Source organism: Eubalaena glacialis, chromosome 12 (genome assembly GCF_028564815.1).
Source record: "Eubalaena glacialis isolate mEubGla1 chromosome 12, mEubGla1.1.hap2.+ XY, whole genome shotgun sequence".
Lineage (NCBI taxonomy): Eukaryota > Metazoa > Chordata > Mammalia > Artiodactyla > Balaenidae > Eubalaena > Eubalaena glacialis.
The window spans coordinates 20,565,141-20,590,544 of NC_083727.1; the positions used below are offsets into that span (position 1 = coordinate 20,565,141).

Consider the following 25,404-nt stretch of genomic DNA (forward strand, 5'->3'; position numbering starts at 1 on the left):
GAGAAAAATTAAAATTGCCAGCTCTTCTGTCACCCAGAGATAACCACTCTTAAAATGGTTGTAACTGGACTGTTTTATTTTTTAATCCTTTTTATTGCAAAATAAAACACAGATATATAAAGCTATATACAACAGGCACCTGGTTTAATAAAATAAATTATATGGTGAATACCATCCAGTCAGGAAACTGAACTTTGTTGCACATTTCAGAAGCCTCATTCCAGTCTTAACCCCTTCCCACCTCCCTAAAACCAGCATCCTCACTTTTATAATAATAACTTCCTTGTGTTTTCAAAATAGTTTCATCACTCCAATGTCTGTCCTTAGATACTATAGTTTAGTCTAGCTCATTTTTTAAAATCAGATATATTTTAAGTCACTTTTAATCTACCAGATTTCTTCTTCATACTTGCCATTTCATTACAATTTATCTGTTGGAAACTCAGGCAATTCAACCTGTAAAGTTTTCAAGAGTAGGATTTTGCTGGTTGCATATTTTTGGTGCAGTTTAGCATGTTCCTTTGGATATCCTGCAAATTGGCAGCTGGATCCAGAGAATGCATGAGACTCAATGAGACTCAGGTTTGCTCTTTCGGCAAGATTATCGGTGGTGTTTGGTAGGATTATAGCAAACACATGATGTGTGGTCATCTCTCTTACATAATCCTAGTAGCTTTCATGCTAAATGCCTACATCCATCCAATGAGGGCTTTAAAATGGTGATATTCTAATTCTACCATTCATTTTTAGTTGAAAACAAAATTTAAGGACATCCCCTTCATCCATTTAGTCACTCAATAGTACAGTTCATTCAGGAAAGGCAGGATTACATGTTTGATTTTTCTCTTTTATTGACCAATTTTCCCTGTAATGAATTGGTTTCCTACCATCTTCCAAAGAAGACCAATTTTTAAATTATTTTAAAATATCATTATGAATTCATAGATTAACATATTTGATGAGTTTTGATCTATTGCAATTACTGTTGACCCTTGAACAACATGGGTTTGAATGATGTGGGTCCACTCATACACAGATTTTTTTCACTAAATATGTACTATAGCACTACACAAGCCGTGGATGTGGAGGGCCCACTGTAAAGTTATACGTGGATTTTCCACTTTCCAGGGGGTTGGTGCTCCTAACCCCCGAGTTGTTCAAGGGTCAACTATATTATCATTATTGAAGCTCAAACTGTCCCATCTTTGACCAGTAGGAGCCTCTTCCTTGTTGTCCCATTTAGTTTAAGTTCTACTGGTAACAATATAGTTAATGCTCTCCATCAGTCTGTAGGATGTTATGTCTCTAGTTACTTTGGTTGCCTAAGCCTGGTCTCTAATAAATTCTCCAAGAAGTGCTCATAGGACCAATATTACCTGAGCTCTTACATGTTGATGATGCATTTCCTGTGTCCTTTGCTAGTTACTAGAAAGTTGGTTTTTCTGGATATGAAATTCTTGGCTCATATATTTTTCCCTTGAGTTGCTTAAGTATGTTCCTCCATTTTCTTTTGGTATAAAGTATTGCAGTTGAAAAGTCTGATGGTTATTTAATTTTCTTTCCTTTTTAAGTCATTTTTTCCTTTTGTTTAAATGACCAAAGGATTTTTTTTTTTATTTTAAAGTCCATTAATTTTACCAGATATGCCATAGTGTTGATCATTCTGAGTTACTGTTCTCAGGCATAATATACTCTTTCAGTATACAGATTCACTTTTTCTTGTTCTTCTGGGTTTTCTTTTTTTTTTTGAGGGAGGAAAGATTTTCTTCAAAAAATTTTTTTGGAAGTAGAATTGATTAGTTTTCCTTCTTTTTAAATTTTATTTTATTTTATTTTATTGTTTTATTTTTTATTTTTGGCCCCCCCATGAGGCATGCAGGATCTTAGTTCCCCAACCAGAGATCAAACCCACGCCCCCTGCAGTGGAAGCGCGGAGTCTTAGCCACTGGAACGCCAGGGAAGTCCCTTTAATTTTTATTTTTAGGGTTTGTTCTACCTTATCTTGGGTTTCTTCTTCAGGGACTCATATTATCCATACTTTCAGTCCTTTTTTTTTTTTTTTTGCCTATCTTCAGTATTTGTCATTTTCTCTTGAATCCCTTATATTGCTTTCTTCACTTCTTTTTTTTTTTTTTTAATTAATTAATTTATTTATTTATATTTTTGTCTGTGTTGGGTCTTCGTTTCTGTGCAAGGGCTTTTTCCAGTTGCAGCAAGCGGGGGCCACTCTTCATCGTGGTGCGCGGGCCTCTCACTATAGCGGCCTCTCGTTGCGGAGCACAGGCTCCAGACGCGCAGGCTCAGTAGTTGTGGCTCACGGGCCTAGTTGCTCCGCGGCATGTGGGATCTTCCCAGACCAGGGCTCGAACCCGTGTCCCCTGCATTGGCAGGCAGATTCTCAACCACTGCGCCACCAGGGAAGCCCTTTCTTCACTTCTTTTTAAGTTTTAAGATTTGCCTCTTATTCGCCTTCTACTTCTTTTATGGTATTTATCTGTTCTGTTTATTAAGACTAAAATTAATTAGTCTTAATTTCTGAAATTATTTTTCTTTTATTTCTAACTCTTTCCTATGTTCTGTCACCCCAAAATACGCCAAAGGGGCATACTGATTAGTTTAAATTAAAGTTAATTGAGAAACAGCCAGGGCAAGAACAGTCTGACCCTACTCTTTGTCCCCCTGAAAGCAGGAAATAATCTCCCATGTAAAAGGTACCCTCCCTGCACCAGGACACAGAGAAACATCCTTATCGCTAGAAATAGGGAATTCAAGGCTGAGAAAGCTGTGTGAACCATCTGCTTAGATTCTTCGGTAATTGGTAGCCAAGCCTAAGTTTCTTTGTCTTGTCGGTTCTTCACAAAGTTATTGGGTTTTTTTGCCTAAAAAGTACAAAACTGCCTGCTTCGGTCACTTTTTTGAGTCTCTCCTATGCACAAAATTAAACTTTGATTTTCTCTTGTTAGTCTGTCTCATGTCAATTTAATTATTAGACCAGTCAGAAGAACCTAGACGGGTAGAGGTAAATTTTTTCCTCCCCAACAATATGTTGCAAGTTTCGTGACTGGTGGTGGTTTGTTACCACCTAGATTTATTTGGGGGATATTCCATTACCTAGTTTTGTTGTAAATATTATCCAGAGGTTTGGTTTTGCTGTCTAGATCTCTGTCTCTTTTTATGTAACTACATTACAAATGGGAAGAAAATGGCAAAGGCAGAAGAGATTGAAAACTCTGAAGCCACTGCTACCACCATCTCCCCCAAATCCTTCTAGACTCATTTTTAACAAGCACATAAGAACTCTCACATCCAAATGAGGCCTGTCCTTCAAATTGTCATTTTTGGAAATCAAATGAAGGTGACTCACTGTGAAAAACATTTAAAAACTGAACCTACACAGACAAGTGGGTATGTGAATACTTTAAAATATACTTTCCTCTGTTCTGCTGCTATTAAGAAGCAGTGAGATAATAACGAAAACTTATTTGGATAATGCTAAGTAGTTAGTTCTTGACTTGCTCCCCACCAACTAGTACAAATCAATTATTTAAAAAGTGTTGCTGAATTATAAAATGTAGCCTGGGGTAAGTCTGTCCATGTAACTCTCTACCCAAATCCCAAAAACTGTGTAAGCTGGTATGAGATGATTTTTCACTCTTGAGTTCTATTTTGCCAACCAAAGTTGGGGGTATTTTAAATTTTCCTCTGTTTTACTCCTTGATTGGGAACAAATATAGAGTTCATATAGAGCAAAATTTAGAGTTAGAGAACTACAAATAAAAAATCAAAACCATATTCATTTTAAATCTCCTCAAAATTTCTTTGGTCAATTCATGACTTGGGATGGCACTATTACCTAATTCCTTAAAAAATACTCCCAACATTAGACTTTTAACTTAACTACAAATATGCATAAGTTATAGACAGAGGAAAACAAGGAAGAACAAGGAGGAAAACCAAGATTACACAAGAAACAACACAGTCTTTGGCACATGAGTAGAATAATTATTATTATTTGGATCATACACAAATACAAAAATCATTGTTGAACAACACCCTCATTAGCAGGAATTACGTCTTACATATAGAAGTCAATAGTCCCAAACGATAGATGCATACTTCTAAAGAGAACATTTCATTAACATAGGGCTTATCTTAAAGATGTTCCAATAGTTTTTTAAAAATTGCAAAACAATCTCTCAGTTTTGCTTTAAGTTTCCTAGATTTCAACAAGTTGAAATTCAGACACACCTGAATTCTATAGGTAGGATGAAATTAGTAAGATAAGCTCAGAGTGTTTCCAGTTCTAATGGAAAAATATGAAACTAAAATATTAGCATTAACAGAATCATCAAAGGGTCAAGAATAAGTAATGAGTCATCCAAAGTAAAATGGATTTTGCTCAAATGTCACCTTAAAAGCTAACAACAGGGCTTCCTTGGTGGCACAGTGGTTAAGAATCCACCTGCCAATGCTGGGGACACGGGTTCGAGCCCTGGTCCGGGAAGATCCCACATGCCATGGAGCAACTAAGCCCGTGTGCCACAACTACCGAGCCTGCACTCTAGAGCCCGTGAGCCACAACTACTGAGCCCGTGTGCCACAATTACTGAAGCCCGCGTGCCTAGAGCCCGTGCTCCACAACAAGAGAAGCCACCGCAATGAGAAGCCTGTGCACCGCAACGAAGAGTAGCCCCCACTCGCCGCAACCAGAGAAAAAAGACCCCAAGCAGCATCGAAGACCCAATGCAGCCAAAAATAATAAAATAAAATAAAATAAAATAATTTAAAAAAAAGCTAACAACAATCTAAACGCACTCAACTTACTGGGAAAATAATGTAACGTGGGCAAGAACCGAAAACCCACCTTAGGATGCTGAGATCAGAGAAAGAGCGATGAGGCTGCGCTTTCAGCATACTGGCAAACATCCCAAGTCTCATCTGGAGAAGTAAGACTGCCAGAAACAAACTACACTAACTCAATGGAGAGCTTTCCAAAGAATGAATCAGCATTTTCTATATTTGACGTTTATAGTCTTATTAACACATTGATGCTGGCAGGGGTGGAGAGGGGTGGACAAAACAACTATTTCTAGTTTTTTCCTTTGTTCTTTTTGTTTTTGTTTGTTTCTTGCCAACCATATACAGTTGTAAAGAAAAGATGTTATTTCACTTTTAACTTTAAAAAGAAAACTTTTTCTATTTTTTCAGTAGAAAACTGATTTTTCTACATTTTCTAAAAATACTGAAAATATGAAATCTTGGGGTTTTTCTATTTTATTTCTTTTTTTATACAGCAGGTTCTTATTAGTTATCTATTTTATACACATTAGTGTATATATACCAATCCCAATCTCCCAATTCATCCTACCACCTCCCCCCCACCGGCTTTCCCCCGTTGGTGTCCATACGTTTGTTCTCTACAACTGTGTCTCTATTTCTGCCTTGCAAACCGGTTCATCTGTACCATTTTTCTAAATTCCACATACATGCGTTAATGTACGACATTTGTTTTTCTCTTTCTGGCTTACTTCACTCTGTATGACAGTCTCTAGGTCCATCCACGCCTCTGCAAATGACCCAATTTCGTTCCTTTTTATGGCTGAGTAATATTCCATTGTGTATATGTATATATATACATATATATACACACACACACACATATATATATATATATATATATATATATATATATATATATATATATGCACATCCCCCACTTCTTCTTTATCCATTTGTCTCTCAATGGGCATTTAGGTTGCTTCCATGACCTGGCTACTGTAAATAGTGCTTCAATGAACGCTGGGGTGCATGTGTCTTTGAATTATGGTTTTCTCAGGGTATATGCCCAATAGTGGGATTGCTGGGTCATGCGGTAATTCTATTTTTAGTTTTTTAAGGAACCTCCATACTGTTCTCCATAGTGGCTGTATCAATATACATTCCCACCAACAGTGCAAGAGGGTTCCCTTTTCTCCACACCCTCTCCAGGATTTGCTGTTTGTAGATTTTCTGATGATGCCCATTCTAACCTGTGTGAGGTGATACCTCATTGTAGTTTTGATTTGCATTTCTCTAACAATTAGTGGTGTTGAGCAGCTTTTCAGGTGCCTCTTGGCCATCTGTATGTCTTCTTTGCAGAAATGTCTATTTAGGTCTTCTGCCCATTTTTTGATTGGGTTGTTTGTTTTTCAAATATTGAGCTGCATGAGTTGTTTATATATTTTGGAGATTAATCCTTTGTCCGTTGATTCATTTGCAAATATTTTCTCCCATTCTGAGGGTTGCCTTTTCATCTTGTTTATAGTTTCCTCTGCTGTGCAAAAGCTTTTAAGTTTCATTAGGTCCCATTTGTTTATTTTTGTTTTTATTTCCATTACTCTAGGAGGTGGCTCAGAAAAGATCTTGCTGTGATTTATGTCATAGAGTGTTCTGCCTATGTTTTCCTCTAAGAGTTTTATAGTGTCTGGCCTTACATTTAGGTCTTTAATGCATTTTGAGTTTACTTTTGTGTATGGTGTTAGGGAGTGTTCTAATTTCATTCTTTTACATGTAGCTGCCCAGTTTTCCCAGCATAACTTATTGAAGAGACTGTCTTTTCTCCATATATCCTCTCCTCCTTTGTCATAGATTAGTTGACCATAGGTGCGTGGGTTTATCTCTGGGCTTTCTATCCTGTTCCATTGATCTATATTTCTGTGTTTGTGCCAGTACCATAGTGTCTTGATTACTGTAGCTTTGTAGTATAGTCTGAAGTCAGGGAGTTTGATTCCTCCAGCTCCGTTTTTTTCCCTCAAGATTGCTTTGGCTATTTGGGGTCTTTTGTTTCTCTGTACAAATTTTAAGATTTTTTGTTCTAGTTCTGTAAAAACATGCCTTTGGTAATTTGATAGGGATTGCATTGAATCTGTAGATTGCTTTGGGTAGTATAGCCATTTTCACAATATTGATTGTTCCAATCCAAGAGCATGGTATATCTCCCCATCTGTTTGTGTCGTCTTTGATTTCTTTCATCCGTGTCTTATAGTTTTCTGGTCTTTTACCTCCTTAGGTAGGTTTATTCCTAGGTATTTTATTCTTTCTGTTGCAATGGTGAACGGGATTGTTTCCTTAATTTCTCCTTCTGATCTTTCGTTGTTAGTGTATAGGAATGCAAGAGATTTCCGTGCATTAATTCTGTATCCTGCAACTTTACCAAATTCACTGATTAGCTCTAGTAGTTTTCTGGTGGCATCTTTAGGATTATCTATGTATAGTATCATGTCATCCACAAACAGTGAGTTTTACTTCTTCTTTTCCAATCTGTATTCCTTTTATCTCTTTTTCTTCTCTTATTGTCGTGGCTACGACTTCCAAAACTATGTTGAATAATAGTGGTGAGAGTCGACACCCTTGTTTTGTTCCTGATCTTAGAGGAAATGCTTTCAGTTTTTCACCACTGAGAATGTTGTTTGTTGTGGTTTGTCGTATATGGCCTTTATTATGTTGAGGTAGGTTCCCTCTATGCCCACTTTCTGGAGAGTTTTTATCATAAGTCGGTGTTGAATTCTGTCAAAAGCTTTTTCTGCATCTATTGAGATAATCATATGGTTTTTACTCTTTAATTTGTTAATATGGTGTATCACATTGATTGACATGTATATATTGAAGAATCCTTACATCCCTGGGATAAATCCCACTTGATCATGGTGTATGATCCTTTTAATGTGTTGTTGGATTCTTTTTGCTAGTATTTTATTGAGGATTTTTGCATCTATATTCATCAGTGATATTGGTCTGTAATTTTCCTTTTTTGTAGTATCTTTGGTTTTGTATCAGGGTGATTGTGGCCTCGTATAATGAGTTTGGGAGTGTTCCTTCCTCTGCAATTTTCTGGAAGAGTTTGAGAAGGAGGGGTGTTAGCTCTTCTCTAAATGTTTGATATAATTCAACTGTGAAGCCATCTGGTCCTGGACTTTTGTTTGTTGGAAGATATTTAATCAGTTTCAATTTCATTACTTGTGATTGGTCTGTTCATATTTTCTGTTTCTTCCTGGTTCAGTCTTCGAAGGTTATACCTTTCTAAGAATTCGTCCATTTCTTCCAGGTTGTCCATTTTTGGGGCATAGAGTTGCTTGTAGTAGTCTCTTATGATGCTTTGTATTTCTGTGGTATCCATTGTAACTTCTCCTTTTCCATTTCTAATTTTAGTTTTATTGCTCTTTGCTATTGTTTTCTTTGTTTCTGTTTCATTTATTTCTGCTCTGATCTTTATGATTTCTTTCCTTCTACTATGGGTTTTGTTTATTCTTCTTTCTCTAGTTCCTTTAAGTGTAAGGTTAGATTGTTTATTTGAGATTTTTTTTGTTTCTTGAGGGAGGATTGTATTGCTACAAACCTCCCTCCTAAAACTGCTTTTGCTGCATCCCATAGGTTTTGGATTATTGTGTTTCTGTTGTCATTTGTCTGTAGGTATTTTCTGATTTCCTTTTTGATTTCTTCAGTGATTTCTTGGTTATTTAGTAACGTATTGTTTGGCCTCCATGTGTTTATGTTTTTTACTTTTTTTTCCTTGTAATTGATTTCTAATCTCATAGTGTTGTGGTCAGAAAAGATGCTTGATATGATTTCAATTTTCTTAAATTTACTGAGGCTTGATTTGTGACCCAAGATGTGATCTATCCTGGAGAGTGCTCCATGTGCACTTGAGAAGAAAGTGTAATCTCCTGTTTTTGGATGGAATGTCCTATAAATATCAATTAAGTCTATCTCGTCTATTGTGCCATTTAAAGCTTGTGTTTCCTTATTAATTTTCTGTCTGGTTGATCTGTCCATTGGTGTAAGTGAGGTGTTAAAGTCTCCCACTATTATTGTGTTACTGTCGATTTTCTCTTTTATAGCTGTTAGCAGTTGCCTTATGTATTGAGGTGCTCCTATGTCGGGTCCATATATGTTTATAATTGTTATATCTCCTTCTTGGATTCACCCCTTGATCATTATGTAGTGTCCTTCCTTGTCTCTTGTAACATTCTTTATTTTAAAGTCTATTTTATCTGATATGACTATTGCTACTCCAGCTTTCTTTTGATTTCCATTTGCATGGAATATCTTTTTCTATCCCCTCACTTTCAGTCTGTATGTGCCCCTAGGTCTGAAGTGGGTCTCTTGTAGACAGCATATAGATGGGTCTTGTTTTTGTATCCATTCAGCAAGCCTGTGTCTTTTGGTTGGAGCATTTAATCCATTCACGTTTAAGGTAATTCTCGGTATGTATGTTTGTATGACCATTTTCTTAATTGTTTTGGGTTTGTTTTCATAGGTCCTTTCCTTCTCTTGTGTTTCCCACTTAGAGAAGTTCCTTTAGCATTTGTTGTAGAGCTGGTTTGGTGGTGCTGAATTTTCTTAGCTTTTGCTTGTCTGTAAAGCTTTTGGTTTCTCCGTCGAATCTGAATGAGATCCTTGCCAGGTAGAGTAATCTTGGTTGTAGGTTCTTCCCTTTCATCACTTTAAGTATATCATGCCACTCCCTTCTGGCTTGTAGAGTTTCTGCTGAGAAATCAGCTGTTAACCTTATGGGAGTTCCATTGTAAGATATTTGTTGTTTTTCCCTTGTTGTTTTTAATAATTTTTCTTTGTCTTTAATTTTTGTCAATTTGATTACTATGTGTCTTGACATGTTTCTCCTTGGGTTTATCCTGTATGGGACTCTCTGCGTTTCCTGGACTTGGGTGGCTATTTCCTTTCCCATGTTAGGGAAGTTTTCGACTATAATCTCTTCAAATATTTTCTTGGGTCCTTTCTCTCTCTCTTCTCCTTCTGGGACCCCTATAATGCGAATGTTGATGTATTTAATGTTCCAGAAGTTGAAATTTTGTTTTATATCCCTATATATTAACCAGTATTGACAAGAACATACTTGAACCTGATACTTTAAAAGTAACATGCACTTGTTTAAAAACTGCAAAAATGCAATACAAATCTGTTTTAAGTGTTGTTAACTTTTAATAAGCTGTTTCTGGTCCTCCTCTCTTCTCACCAAAATCTCAACAAAACTATCAGAACAAACTAGTCCTGTCCAAACTCAGTTCGTAAGCAGAGAATTTTGCAATGATTCCATCCTCAACAATTTGAATGCTGGGAGTAGCTGATATTGCTGACCTTTCTAGCAACAAAATTTTACAAATATCTCATCCCTTCTACCTGAGCTAACATGACTCTCAAACCATCTTCCTATCTGGGCTAATGCTTCAGTTCCTGATAGCTATATTTACCAATGGGTAAGTACTCTCTCTATTGACTTTCTCCACTTCCCCACTTTTCCTACATGGATTGGGCCACTGTCCCTCAGCAGATGCATACAGCCTCTAATTACTTTTCTTTCCTGTTAGCTGTTAGCATGAGTCTGTATTCTACTTATGAACACATTCCCCTACATGTTGTTCATAACTGCAATTTCATATTGCAGTTATGAACGAGATGAGTACTGTTGCTCCCATGATAACACCATCTCCCCTACAATCCTCTCCATCATGGGCTGTAAAATCAAAGGCCAAGAATAAAGGAGGTTTACACTATTTCCCCCTTAGCCTCAGCTTTAACATCTACTAAAACCGATATGCCTATCCATTCCCCTTTGACAGCACTTGGCCAGACGCCGCTATCATCTGTCACTTCTAAAGACAAACTGATGATCTTCTAAACACCATCTCATCTCCAAAACCTCCTATGTCCCACTTGTATCACATACTGGGGTCTGGCCACACGTCAGCCTTCATCATAACTCAAAACATCTTTCAATCCCAAATCTTTAACTTGGAAAAAACTTTCACTAACTCAAACCTTCTGACTCTTACTCCTAATTCTTGCCCCCATCATCTTGATCTCTAGCCCCTCAACCCACTTTGGTTTCTTCAACATGAGGATAGCCCAAATCAATCCCAGTACCATTAACACCTTTGAATCGTGCAGCCCGTGGCCTTCAATTCTACCTACCATCTTTTAATTCCAAAGCCGTTGAGCAATGATGGAGCCACGGACTGCAAATCCTTGCCAACCAACTTCAGCTGCACTCTTGTGGCAAAGGAGCTGTCAATTTACTCACCTCTTGGTGACTCATGCTTGCCCCCAGTAGCATTTCCAAGTGGTTCCCCTTTTCATTCATATTTAACCCTATCCAGCTCTCTCTCACTGTCAGCAACTGCATGAACTCTTATAAGTCATATGTGAAATTCATCACCCTCGCTCTCTAATTTAAAGAACTATCTACTTTATGCCCTAACATATAAAAACGCTTCTAATTTGAATTAAATTTGGTTATTTACAACAGAGAATATAGAGTTTTAAAAAAAAGATCCAATTATGGTAATTTTCACTGTGAAATTAAATGATCATAAACTCTTATTCCAATAAAAAAGAAACTTAAAATTTGAATATCTTTAATATAAAATGTAACTATTTTTAGAATAAATGTTAATCCCAGAATTCAAACATACAGTGCACGGGTAACAAGAAAAAAATTTGAATATTATCTTGATTCATAAGCTTACTTATTCTTCAAAAAATATATATAGTCCTGTTGAATTTGTCCACATAAAAACCTCTTTTTCTCCTTCATTATATTTTTTCTGTATCTCTAGTCCCCAGCAAAATGCCTGGTATATAACAGGTACTCAACAAATATAATATTCCATCAAGCATACAGAAAATTCCCCAAATGGAGTTAAACCACTAAATCCATGCCACTAACTTTGAACAAATCACTTACCTTCTCTAAGACTTAGTCTTTTTTAAAAAAATAAGGATGAGTTAATTTCTTAGACTCTTTCCAGCTTTAATATTCTATAAATAGTATTTATAATGTCAGATATGAGCACATTTAGCTTTTATGCATCAGAATTAACTAAGCATAGTAAGAAAGCTATGAGTCATCCTTGTCCCAAGGAATTAAAAAGATAGTTGAGGAGGCAAAAACACCAACACAGAAAACAATACAAGATAACACAGAATCAAATACTAACTGGTAAAGTAGGGGCTACTGTTAGAGGCCACAGAATGATGTGTTTTGGTGAGGGGAAGCTGGAAGAATCTGGGAAGATTTCACACACAAAGTAAGAGTCAAGCTGTTTTTGTGAAAACAAAATGAAAGAATGAAAGAATTTTAAATGTACAAATTTGGATTATAGAGTGTTAAGGGGAAAATAAGAGTTTTAAAAAAATCATTTCCTAGCAAAAGAAAAATTCTACTTCATGTCTGTAGATAAATGTTTTATTATCAATTTCATAAAATACTTTCATAAATTATGATAGCTAATTCATACACCATTAGTCTTTCTACATCTAAAGACAAACACCATCATAGATAATAAGCTATGTTTCAAGAAATATTTCTTGAACTTTGAGGGTTTAAAATAAGACTTCTAAACTTCAGAAAGTTTTTAACGATAGAAACATTCAGAATCAGCTGGAAAACAAAATTGAACAGGAAAGAAATCAAGTCAGTAATATGACTAGAGCATTTTCCTAACCACAAACGGAGATGCACTATGAGAAATGCCAACATCAGGATTTATACAGAAAGGTCTAATCCATTTAACACTTAAGCAGTGCTTACTATGACTGCCTTGAAAAATTCATATTTGAGTTCATTTTATAAGGCAGACACCAGATGAGTTTAGGGAACGTTGAGTAAAAGATGAATGCACCGTAAATAAAGCTCACTTAAGAAAGCAATTTTGGAAAGCAGTAAAATCAAGTAATTCATTACAATTTGAATTTAACAGTATGCCTTTCAAAGATTCAATTTATACATATTTCTAGTCATTTTATCAAAAGTTCTGGGATCAAATGCAGAAAATAACCTGTCCTAAGAGATGATTTATGAGTAGGCTGCTGATTAAGATCACTACACAGGGCTGTCCTGGTGGTGCAGTGGTTAAGAATCCGCCTGCTAATGCAGGGGACTCGGGTTCGAGCCTTGGTCCGGGAAGATCCCACATGCCGCGGAGCAACTAAACCCGTGCGCCACAACTACTGAGTCTGCGCTCTAGAGCCCAAGAGCCACAACTGCTGAAGCCTGCACGCCTAGAGCCCGCGCTCCACAACAAGAGAAGCCACCGCGATGAGAAGCCCGCGCACCGCAACGAAGAGTAGCCCCCCGCTCACTGCAACTAGAGAAAGCCCGTGTGCAGCAACGAAGACCCAACGCAGCCAAAAATAAAATAAAAATTAATTAATTAATTAAAGAAAAAAAAAAGATCACTACACAAACTTCAGAAAGGGGCAAAAAACCTCCCAAAGCACATCTGCAAAAAGGAAGCCATCCTGTACAATGCAGGGTAAGCTGTAATCTTAGATATGATAACGGTGACTTTGCCAAGACTAGGTAACAAGAAGAGCTTTGGGTAACTTACAGATTTTATTTTAAAATGATAGCTGGGGAGTGAAATTCATCAGCATATCAGTGATTCTCAAGCTCACCCCCACTGACCATAGATTGATGTTGAAGAGATGTAGATTTCAAATTGTGTGGGTACTTTGCAAGATCATTTTCAATTATTGTATTTAAGACCAAGGAAAATAGTAATTTTATACACCTTTACTGACTTTATACATCTTTAAATATGTAGTCATTTTTTTATACATCTTTAACGTATACTTACCTTATGATTTTTCCCATTTTGACATTAGTTCTTTATAATCAGTTTCCTAAATTTCTAGCTCTAATCATGCAAATTTCAATACTATATTTCTCCCCAGTTCAAATACCTTACAGTGACCAGCAGGGTCTGCACAGCTTGATATCTGCAATTCTCTTTCATTCCATATCTTACCAATCTCATTCTCCCTTTTGTGAAGGGAGAAATTCACTCTTTGTGAAATTCACTCTAGTTTCTTTCTGTTCCCCAGTCATTCTCACCTCCTCCCCACCCCCAGCTCTGTGGTTGTGTGACCCGTGCAGCAGCACAGGGTCCCACACTCAGAGGCTTCCTGAGCTTGGCTTAATGCTCTGCTGTTGCCATCTTGAAAGTCACAGTAAATTTTTAGCAAGGGGGCCCACAAGTTCATTTTGTTCTGGCATTTCAAATAGCCAGTGCTACCTAACACACCTCCCTTGGGGAATAATAAGCTCCACTTTCTTCTGTGCCCTAATCATGCCAACCTCTTCCTCACCTCCAGACCACTGTGCTGGATCCTCTTTCCGAAATACCCTTCTATACCAGTTCTTTACACAGCTGATTCTTTCTCATCCTTCAAGCTCAACTAAAATGTTAATTTCTCTGAAAGACCTTTCCTGATTTCTTTATCTAAAGTGCCTCCTCTAATCTTCTACCTCACTATCCATTTATTTCTTTAGAGGCACTTACTACAATCTGTAATGATCTGTTTATTTGTTTCCTTGTTCTCTGTCATACATGTCCTCCTCTTAAACAGAGTAGCAGGAGAGTCAGTAATCTTGTCTATCTTAGTAGTACACTGATGAATTATCAGAGCCCAAAACAGCATCCGACACATGGTAAGTCCTCAATTTTTTCTTGAGTGAATGAATATGTTAATCATAGTAATAAATGGTGCTTCACAAATTTTCTTGGGATATTTTTTCCTAGTTAAAGTTATTATGAGCTATGAGTATTTCATCTACTATAATTCAGCAACATTCTAGAGATTTTTTTCTCCACATATACGGTACCTATTTATTTGAGATAAGATACCTAAGAATGTGAGTGAGATTTATATGTGTATATTTTGTAAGTATTGCTGCCTTTCTGCCAATTTATGACCCCAAAAGCAACTCAATTCCCTAAACCAAAGAAAAGGTACAGCTCTATGAATAAATTTTGGTTCACTATTTGGAAAGAAGCTAAAAAATAGCGATCAACAGAAAATGAAGATAACTTCAGAAAAAAATATTTTAGGTCGAAGGAACAACAGGAATCAATATCCAATACTAGTGAGGCATTAACAAAGTGTGATAATAATGTAAAGTGGTATAAACCTCTTTTGGAAAATAACTTGACATGAGGTATTTTGGCCATTGACCCAGATCATTTCCACCTATGGAAATGTAATTTATGTAATATATGGAAAGAGCTATTTTCACAATAATATTTATGAGTGTTGCTTATAATATCAGAAAATTGAAAATAAACTAAATGTCCAAATTTAACAGAATGATTAGATAAATTATAGTAATTCACTCAATTTAACATTCCATAACTCGGAAAGATTATATTGCATGACAACATGGGGGAATACTTACTATACAACATGTTCAGTGAAAAAAACAGTATTAAAATTATAGAAATATGAAAATAAAATCTTAAAATCACTGATATGGAAGAATATTGCTAGGTAGTTTATTCAGGAGCTAGATTTATGAATTTTTTACTTTCTCCAATTTTCTACATTTTTGTTAATGTAAATACAATAAACATATTTTAAGTATGTCTAAAAGAAACAATTTCTAATCACATAGTATCATTTTCAATGTAGGTCAGTGTGAGCTCTTAAAAGAGTTTGCTACCAAGAATGTTAAGTTTAATATTAAAACACAGATGTAAATAAAATTTAATAAATTAATTTTTCTGAAAAAAGTACAATTGTTCTGTGCTAATAAATTCAACATAATGTATTTGCTTAAAAGAAAACAAAACAACAAAAAATAGATGGTTAAGTGATCTTGAAAGGGATTTTTTTCCAAATAAAGTTAAGTCTAAATAAACTGAATACTTTTAGACACTAGCTAATTCAAAAGCAATATGTTAAAGCAAAACCAAATAAACAAACACTGGCTCAGTACTCACAGGTATACAGTATTCCACCATTGGGTAATGTAATTTGTGACCTTTTGCTGTTCGACCCGAAAAAAAGCAACTCTGGCAGACATCATAGTTAAAATGCTTTAGGCTTCTATACCTAGAGAGAAGAAAGGAAAATTCATTGGCTTGAAAGCCTATTATATAGTCCAAAACACTCACTTGTGGTAAGGAATTTCATTCATCCAAATCACCATGAAAATAAAAGTTATATTGGCTACAAATGTGGAATTTGCTTATTTAGTATTTTAGCTCCAAATTAGAACAAAGAGAATCTTAAATTTCACAAAGGAAATTAAGGAAACCATCTCCCAAGTGAGAAAAAAAGCAAATTTTTGTAGTTGAAGTCTCTAAAACATGTTTTCATCTGTTTCAACATAATGAGAAGACAAATATCCATGTTAGAAGATTTTCTGTAATGTTTGAATGTGAATGTAAAATGAAAGAAGAAAAAAGAGTTATGTTTATTAGCTTGACACATCAAAATTTAAATTATCACTTATACCATCAATAAAAAATGAGTTTCAAAATTCCCTGACAAAGGCTTTTTGTGTGAAAGTCGGGTTAATGTATTTCATACCAAACTTGGCCGAAGTAACATGAAGTCATTTGATTACTTCTCAGTTAGTATTTAAATGCTAAACTCCTGCTTACCAAGTTTGACCCCAAAGTCTTAGAAAATCACCAAATTCCATCAGGGTCATATATGTATAATGAGTCATGCAATTATTATGCATGAACACTTCTGTAACCTATGTAAATAGAAATTCAGAAAGATCTCTGGTTCTGGAGCAAAACAGTATAAATAACAATAATAAAATAAGCTTCACGTATTGGCTATTTGAGGGAATGCCATTTTCAGATGGACTGAATGTGCTAAAAGCATCCCATTTCTTCAGGAGGCAAACCCCCAAATGGGAATAAGCGGGAAGGAATGATGGACATACACTGAAACTACACAAACAGAACAGAAAATAGCCTCCTACCACCACTGGTAGTAAATCAGCCTACCTGAATCCAACAATTGGACATTCTTTACAGATGTTGCATTTGGCCTGATGTTTTGCAGTCTCAGCTGCTGCCACTCGATGTAGAACCGGCAGCCAAACCATGGACTGTGGTTCCAGATGCATCCAGTCTACAAACTCTTTCACACTTATCTCTGGCTTGTTGTTATTCTGGTGAAGAAACAAAAATGTTAAAAGTGAAGAAAATGCCTTCATTTAAATTGCAGCAGGTGTTGTTGCTTCAAAATCTTCTGAAAATCTGTATAAAAGTAAAAGGAGAGTTTATATAACTCTTTCTAGGTCAGTTAAATCACTAAATATTTAAGGTTCTTCAAAGAAAAAAAAATTCTAAAATTTAAAAAGAGAAAAAGAAGAAATTGTCATATACGAAGAAGAAAAAAATCGCAATACCTTAATAGACTTAGATTTAAAAAACAAAATCAAAACCCACACAATTCTAGGTACTCTTCACATAGGTATTTTAAAACTATAAAACTCATTCATCTAAAACAGTAAACATGTGAGAAAGTAAAGACTCACTGATAACTTCCTAGACTTGAAGGCCATTATAAATGCCAATAAAAACTGTTATCTCTTTGTCCTGCTCCAGTCCTGTTACATCATACCAGGAGCACATTACGATGAATATACTTTGCAGGATTTCCAAATGTATCAATGATAAATTGTATGAAATGTCTTGGTCTCTCTTTAAATCTTAATACTAAGTAATTTTCACTTGTGCAAAGTTAAATTCGTACCAATGTCCTTCTCCTGCTGTTGTCAAGGTCATTCTATGAACCAGAACATATGAGAATCATATTTAGAATTTTCACTTGGTATTTTTTGTATCTCTAAAACAAGAAAAAGGGCCATTATAAAATGTAATAAACCATAACATCAATTCTTCTTAAAGAGATGGTGTGAGCATTTTTTTCCTCAGCAATGATAAATCACTAGACATGCCTTGGCAAAATATCTGTAGGCTTGTACTTTATGCATACTTATAACATCGGTAGAAGCATTTCTAAAATGCTTTTCTACACAGTAAGCATCAAAAAAGAAACTAACGTGCTTTCCCAGTTTAATATCAGTAACTTAGATCAGTATAAAACTTGTGTACATCATTCTCCTTTTGTACATATGTTCTCAAAGAAAAGAGTGCAATTTCAATAACGTCTTTAATTTACATTTTTAAAAAATCTTGCCTACAAGGAGGTCAGGGCATTTTTATTCATTTATTTAGCAAACATCTACTAAGTAGCTATGATGTTCAAGGCACTGTACATAGGGATACAATAGTAAAAAGATAGAAACAGTCCTTGTTCATGGAGCTTAGGTTTATATAAAAGAAAAAAACACTAAACAAGTAATTATATAATGCAGTATGTTTTTATTATCAATTTTAATGAGCATGATAAGAAGGCAGAGGAGATTCAGGTGAATATAGTAGGGACACATAACCTCATCTGAAGGAGTCAGAGAAGGATTTTCAGAGGATGTGAGATTTAAGGGAAGACCTAAAGAATGAATAAGGATTAGCAATATCAAGGGAGTTTGTGGGTGGAGGGTAAGGAAGAACATTCTAAACAGAGGGCACATGTCCTAAGGCACTAGGGCCGGAATGAAGGAACTAAAACAGCACGGCTGGAAAGCTCAAGGGGACCAGCGGTACAAGATGAGGCTGGGGCAAAACAGGGCCAAATCATAGCAATCTAATGGCACATGTTAAAGATTTGAGGTTTTAACCCTTGAGGAACCGTAAGTCTCCTTGAGGGGGTTGCTGTTGCTTGGATCAGATGTGCCTTAAGAAATAAAATCAACTTACTGGGATGGTACCAGCGTCTTCTGCCACCTGGTTCCAGCCCAAGTCCCCTGTTCCATTTCTCAGAATATCCTCAATACCATTCCCCACACATTCTATACACCAGTGATCCTTCATGAACGTTTACCTGTTGGAAGCAGCTGCGAACACTGGGTTCAATATTACTGCCCCCAAAAGCTGCTACTTCCCCCAGTTGCCGAGGGATCTGGATGGCATCGTGAAGTAACAGGCCAAGCTGTCTCTGGTCACACATTTCCGTGGGCCCAGCCACTTCCTTAAAGAGATCTACAAGGAGGAGAGGCAAGAGGTTAACCTCCATCTGCCTATTCTGGAATTTTAAGTAAAATATACCTTTGGTTATGTGGAATGAACGACATAGATTAAGAAAAAACTTATGGGGACATGAATTACATTAGTTGTCACCTGAATTCTGACAACCTTAACATTCTGCATATTTGTAATCAGGAACTGGTTAACTACATGTTTCCTAAAACGATCTACTGCAGTATGTAAATACATATAAACAGACCAATAAATACAAATTTCCTTTTTAAATGGTCCAGTGTATGCATGTGGGTTCGTTCAGTGGTCTCAGTAAGGTTTCCCTTCTTATTGAAAAAGACAGACAGCTAAAAAGAAGCTTTCTTTATGACTTGTTAAAGGAATGAATGTATCTTAAGAAGCAAATTTTAAAAGATTTGTTTATCAACTTTTTGTATTCACTCCTAAATTCAATATTCATTAAACATATATATTTTAATTTCTTTTAAAGATTTCTATACTCAAATCTATTTTGCATAAGAAACATTAAACAGTATAAGGAGGTGTCTTTTATTTTTAGGGGTTATTTTTTTAGGCCCAATCAGTCTCTCGTTCCTTATTAGTGATAAAAATTATTTTTGTTTTACATCATTTCATGTAATAAAATACATTAATTCAAATGTAAAGGACTTAATGAAAACTCATGCATACTTTCACACAGTTCTTAGGCTTTTCTACTCATTAAAAAAAAGATGTTTTAAAATTTTTTTGATTCAGTAAAATAAAAACTCTTTTCTTCCTTCTAGAATTGGCTTATCTTCTTTTCATCACTTGCATTATTTTGAAGATGAAAATTATTACCATATTTCCAGCAACAAAGCTAATATATTCAAATAAGTTACTTTTGGAGTAGGGAGAAATTTCATGTAAAAACAATCCACTTCATTATAGAAACTAATACTTTTTGGAAAGAAATTTCCAAGTTCTAAAAATTCAAAATCACACAAATTCTAAATGGTTTTCATGTGAAGTTTTCCAAGAAAAAAAGAACGGCGAGTAAATATTTATTGGATCCTAAAAACCAATTTCAAACAATACCTGATAAATGAATATCAGATCAAAAGGTATCATTCCTTTTTTTTTAAGGAAATAAGGCTAGATCTAACACTGTCAACAGTAAATTTTCAAACAACTAAACCAAGCTCAGTGATACTGACACAGTAATTATAATGAAGTATGACTTTAATTATAAGCACACATAGGGAAAGCAAATTCAATAAAAATACATTTAATTTTTATTATCATTTGTTCTCTTAGATTTGGTTAGAGTTCTACTTGCTTCTTTTCATTTGTCAAAAATAAGACTATCATAGCCAGAAAGTATTTATCCAGGATTCTTATTATGATTCTCATTGTAAACCCGTTCCTGAGAAGAGGCCTCCTAAGTCAATACAAAGTTGACGCATATGAATAATAATAATCTGTAGAGAGAAGTGCACAGGTTCAGCAACATCAATCATGCCCAGCTTTCCTCTTTTGAGGAAGATAGCTATACTACTATGCCACTATTTAGGTAAAACTACACACAAAACATAAGAGAAAAGACTCCTTAACATTCTGACATATTTCTGAATTCTTATGAAAGTTCACATGTTGATGTTACAGTCAGATACGAAAAGGAGTATCAGGATGTGGGGATGGATCAGAGGAATGTTCCAATCTAAAACCCAAGTTCCAATAAGTAATCACAGAAGAGATGCAAAAGGCCATTCAAAAGGATCTTTGTAAATGTGTTGTTGATGGGGCAAGGAAGCCACTGAGTTACAAGCAGGAAGGCCAGAGTGTTGTTAGAACCTAATCAAGGGACATTCTCAAAAAGGCACAAAGAGAAAAGAAGGTGTCACCGGGGTAAAAACACTGACGTAAGCCATTGCAAAATCAGCGTTCAGATGGATACCAATTGACCCAGAATAGCACCTCTGCCATTGAGTTTGGAGAGCAAAGTGTCTTGAATATTAATTCCAACAAAGAAAATAATAAAGAGGAAGTGTTCTGATACCACTGGGGAAATCAAAACTGGAATCAGAGTTGCTAAGGACCTCAAAGTAAAAAACAAAACAAAACCCCAGAATATTTCCAGAGTCTCAGTACTCTGAGGAAAGATTTAAAGATTTCAACCCAAAGATTTCTTATTTAATTAAGTTCTAAATGGCATACTTCATGGATTAAATTAAATATCAGAAATTTTCATTGCAGGGCTTCTGCTTCCCCTGCTATAATCTGAAAGTTCAATGTGGAATTATACAGAGTATTGTTTCCCGACATTTGTAGAAAGTGTGTACACTGTAGTACGAGTGTATGAGTACATGTATGCTGAAATACCTCTTCATTTGAAAAATTATATGCTTCAGAAATACGTGTGAAGGTATGTGTGTAGATAAAAGACATTTTCTGTATATTGCATAGAATTTGGTTTTTGCTCTAAAACTATAGCCATCATGTTGTAACTCTTTCTTTTGGCCTCAGATTACTCCAATAATCAGCTTGAAAAATACAGGGAGGAGGAATCGTTGATCTAGAAAAACAGATCACCCTTGCATTTTAATAAGATTCATGATAAACTTTGAGGTTGGATTCGCACTCTTTTCAGAGAAAGTTGAGCACCGTAACATAATTGTTACTTTCAGAGAACCCTAAAGTCTTTTAGGAACACATGAAAACCCCAAATCACAGTTGATTTTTTTTAAAGTCCTTTTCTAATTTGATACACTGATGTTTTCATTAACATTTTTCTTTCCCACTCATTATAGAAATAACTTTTTTAGCTTTGAAAATTATATCTTTTGACAATTATAATGCTGAAGACAATTTAAATTCTAGATAAAGTGCCACCAAACAGAAGCCTGTGCAAAGCTTTTCTCTGCATGGCTTAACTAGGTTCTGACTCCATCAAGGCACCTCGCCTCCTGATCCTACAGAATCAGCTTTTCGTTTCATTTTTGCTGACATTCTTGTCAAACTATCTAAAAAAAACAAGCCACCATGATCTAGCCCTGGAATTCAAAAACAAATTGCCTCACAGCCATCCCAGAAAATAAAAGTATTTTAAAATGTAGGTATGTTCACAGAAGATGAAGAACCTAAAATTTATCAGACCTGGGATCAAATATTTTCCTGTTTTTGGTATCTCTCTATTCATGAAATATCCCTCTCCCTCTCCCTCGAAGGTATGGATATATCTGTACAGAATCATATGAGGCTATGCATGGCAGGATCAATTTACGCACATTTTATGGATAAAATTAAATCAAAAAAATTTACAGTAATTAAGAGTTTGGAGACATAGCAGCAATTACTACCACTTATTCAACAACTGCTATTTCTAGGTACTTTTCACATATGATCTCTAGTTGCTTTCAAAGCAAGAATTACTAGCTTCATTCTTTGTTGAAGAAAATTCACTAAATTTCAGCTCCCTGGAATGTGAAATGGGAATCTTATTACTACCTCTTAGCTGTTGGTATTCAGTGGAATCATGTAACCTGCCCAGAGTCACCCAGCAGCCACTAAGTGGTAGAGCTGAGATTCGAAGGCAGGTCTCCCTGGCTCCCGAACCTGTCCCTTTCCAAATGCCAAGATGCCCTTCATTAACTGACAGCTAAAAGGTCACCACTGATTTATCTGGTGAATAAGAACAAATATAACGAAATTAAAAAATATATCACTTTATTTTCTTATACTATAAAATATATTTATTTGTCTCACTGTGACTAAGTTCTAGTCCATGCCGATTTTCTTAAGCATTGGAAACATACGGAAATAGAAAAGGTTTGGGCTTTACAGTCAGAAATATCTACGATCTAATTCTAGCACCACGATTCACTGTCTCTACAGCCTTGACTAGATTTCTAACCTATCCCAAGAATTATTTTTTTCAGCTAGAAAATGGAAATCACAATGCCTACATTATGGGGCAATTATGAATTAAATGAGATATAATCTGCAGTCAGTTCTTACTCCATCAATGCATCTCACATCTTGATCCTATAATCAGCTTTCCATTTCACACAAATTCACATCACTTTGCACTGACACCCTTTGTCTAGCCTCGTACATGTATGATCAGGGTTAAAAAAAAAAAAAAAGGAGCTATTATTACTAGCAAATCATATAAAGTAAGTCTCTAATAAGTTGTTATTATCATTATTATTACTAAAAACATTATTGGTATAAGAAAGGTCTTACATACATCTGTATTTTTCTTCTAAGAGACCTTTGGAGAGAGAGATCAATCCAATCTTCAGACTCTGCACTCTTATTTTTCCAGTCCGACCCCTGAAATTATAAGAATCTCAGTGTGTTAGATGCATTTAAAGCTGTATACAGTATGCTAATTATTTCTGAATATCTATTTCCTTGAGGCTAAACGGAAAAAAAATTGCATCTTAAAAATGCAACTTTCTGTTCACTTTTATTAATTAATGTTAAACCCATACCATAAGTTCATGACATATTTTAATAGTATATTTGACTTAGTCTGGAAGAATATACAGCCTGAAGTCACTTTACGTACAACATATGAACTAGGAAGAACAAAAGAAAGTAAAATGAAAATGCTAATTATAAAGCTAAAAATATTTCATTTTTATAAACATTAGGAATTAAAATCTGTTAATAATTATAAATGCAAGATTCAAAATAATAGCTAGAGATATATATAATATGCATGTGACAATACAGCAAGAAAGGTATAATGACATATCTAAAAACAGATGTAAGAAAACTGACTGGAAAATTAACTATAGGTTGAGGGCTTATAACTTGTTGAATACTTAAAAACTCATCTTCATTGATTTTGATCTCTGTCAATGCAGTTTCTATAAATTATTACTGCAATTATAATAGTCAATGATCTTAAACACACAGGTGTGCAATCTTTATTTGGGGAAGTATCAAATTATAATTAAATACAAAACATATTAATTAATTAACACTAGAAAATAGCTTCATATTATGCCAATGAAAGACCATTTCAATTTCACTTATAATTTGACTGGAAGAATAATTTTACCTTTAAAAGCATAGAGTTATATTTATTCTGTCTTTTATCAAAGAATAAATGAGTTGTTTACCAAATGTCACACTGTACTAGATCGTGGGGCTGGGGAAAGGGAAATGCAGAAGCTACAAAAATTAATCCATGAACCTTGCTATGAAATAACACACAGTCCAGAAAAAAATCAAGATATAAAGATTTCTATCTTTATTATTTCATATAAACAGGATCAGTTTTCAGTTTCAGTTTTTACTGTTAATTTTCTTATGGTATGTTTTCAATACACAAGTACAACACATTCAAAACCTATAACTAAATGTTTACATAATTACATGAATACTTAAAATTTAGTAATTCATGCTATTTAAAAACATATAAATATTTGTACCATGTAACTTTAATTTTAAGTATCCTTATTGTCAAACTGTATTTAAGTCTGGCTCGTTGATATTTTTACTATTATGACTAATTGATATCTTTCATTCTCAAATTATAAATACTCAATTAAGTTTCTGTAAACATACAATGACATATAAAGTATGAAATAAATAAAAAAGGAAAACATGCTTAGGGATTGGTAAAATGTATTTTCAAAATAGTCCCTCAATAGCCTAGAGTTTATAATCTATACTAAATCATACCCAACAAACATATTGAACCCTTGCTATGTATGTGTACAACATTCAGAATTGACCTATAAAATAACTAATACTTAAATTTTAAAATAAATATAGCCATTATAAGCAGAAACCTAAAGTTTATATACTCATTCCAGGTTCCCACAATTACAGAAATACTAGTTCCAAATTAACCTTAAACTGAGCCATGCTGTGAAGTGTGTTTCTACTTCATATTTTTTAGGTGTTTCCTAATTATCACACGAAAATAGACTATGTTTTCTTCCCTCCAAAAATCAGGAAATTTTATTCTCTGTACACAATCAGACAATAGACTTGACGAAAATAACAAAAGGCTGTGCAAATAGACTAGTACATGACTGTGGCTAAGGACAAAGTAATCCTTTAAGGGGAAAAAAAGATTAAACTGGTACGTATTGGAGGCTGATCTCCAGTCTTTGGTGACAACACCAGAAAGGAACATCATCAGGAAGACTACTGAAAATGTCAACCATCCATTCATGGCACCATCAACGATTATGAAGGCTTACTGTGATCCCAGCATTGTTCTATGTTCCATAGGGACCAAGAGAAAAGTGTAAGACATGATTCCTACCCATGATTAGCTGGAGAGGTGAGACAAGGAAACAACTAGAGAATCATAAGAAAATATTAGACCAATCTTACGCATGGAAATAAACGAGGTAATTGTGGCTGACTAGTCATTAATGACTGGTGGTTAGTCTGAGTAGTTATTAGTCTCACAACATTTGATAGAGAAGATAAGTCTAAAATCAGACACTGAAGGCACGACACAGCTGGACTGTCCTGACTAGGAGAAAGTAGATTATCA

At 35.0% G+C, this 25,404-nt stretch overlaps 1 protein-coding gene across 8 annotated transcripts in view; it reads right to left on the bottom strand.

Moving 5' to 3' along the window:
* The window catches only part of UTRN (utrophin), a 519,047-nt gene that overhangs the window by 38,604 nt on the left and 455,039 nt on the right, over positions 1-25,404 (bottom strand). For all 8 annotated transcript variants that reach the window (XM_061207128.1, XM_061207126.1, XM_061207127.1 and 5 more), the window contains 4 exons: positions 23,128-23,213; positions 18,745-18,902; positions 16,800-16,966; positions 15,777-15,888 (listed from right to left, as the gene is read on the bottom strand). In XM_061207128.1, the coding sequence (XP_061063111.1) occupies positions 15,777-15,888; positions 16,800-16,966; positions 18,745-18,902; positions 23,128-23,213 (523 nt within the window). The remainder of the gene's footprint in view (positions 1-15,776; positions 15,889-16,799; positions 16,967-18,744; positions 18,903-23,127; positions 23,214-25,404) is intronic.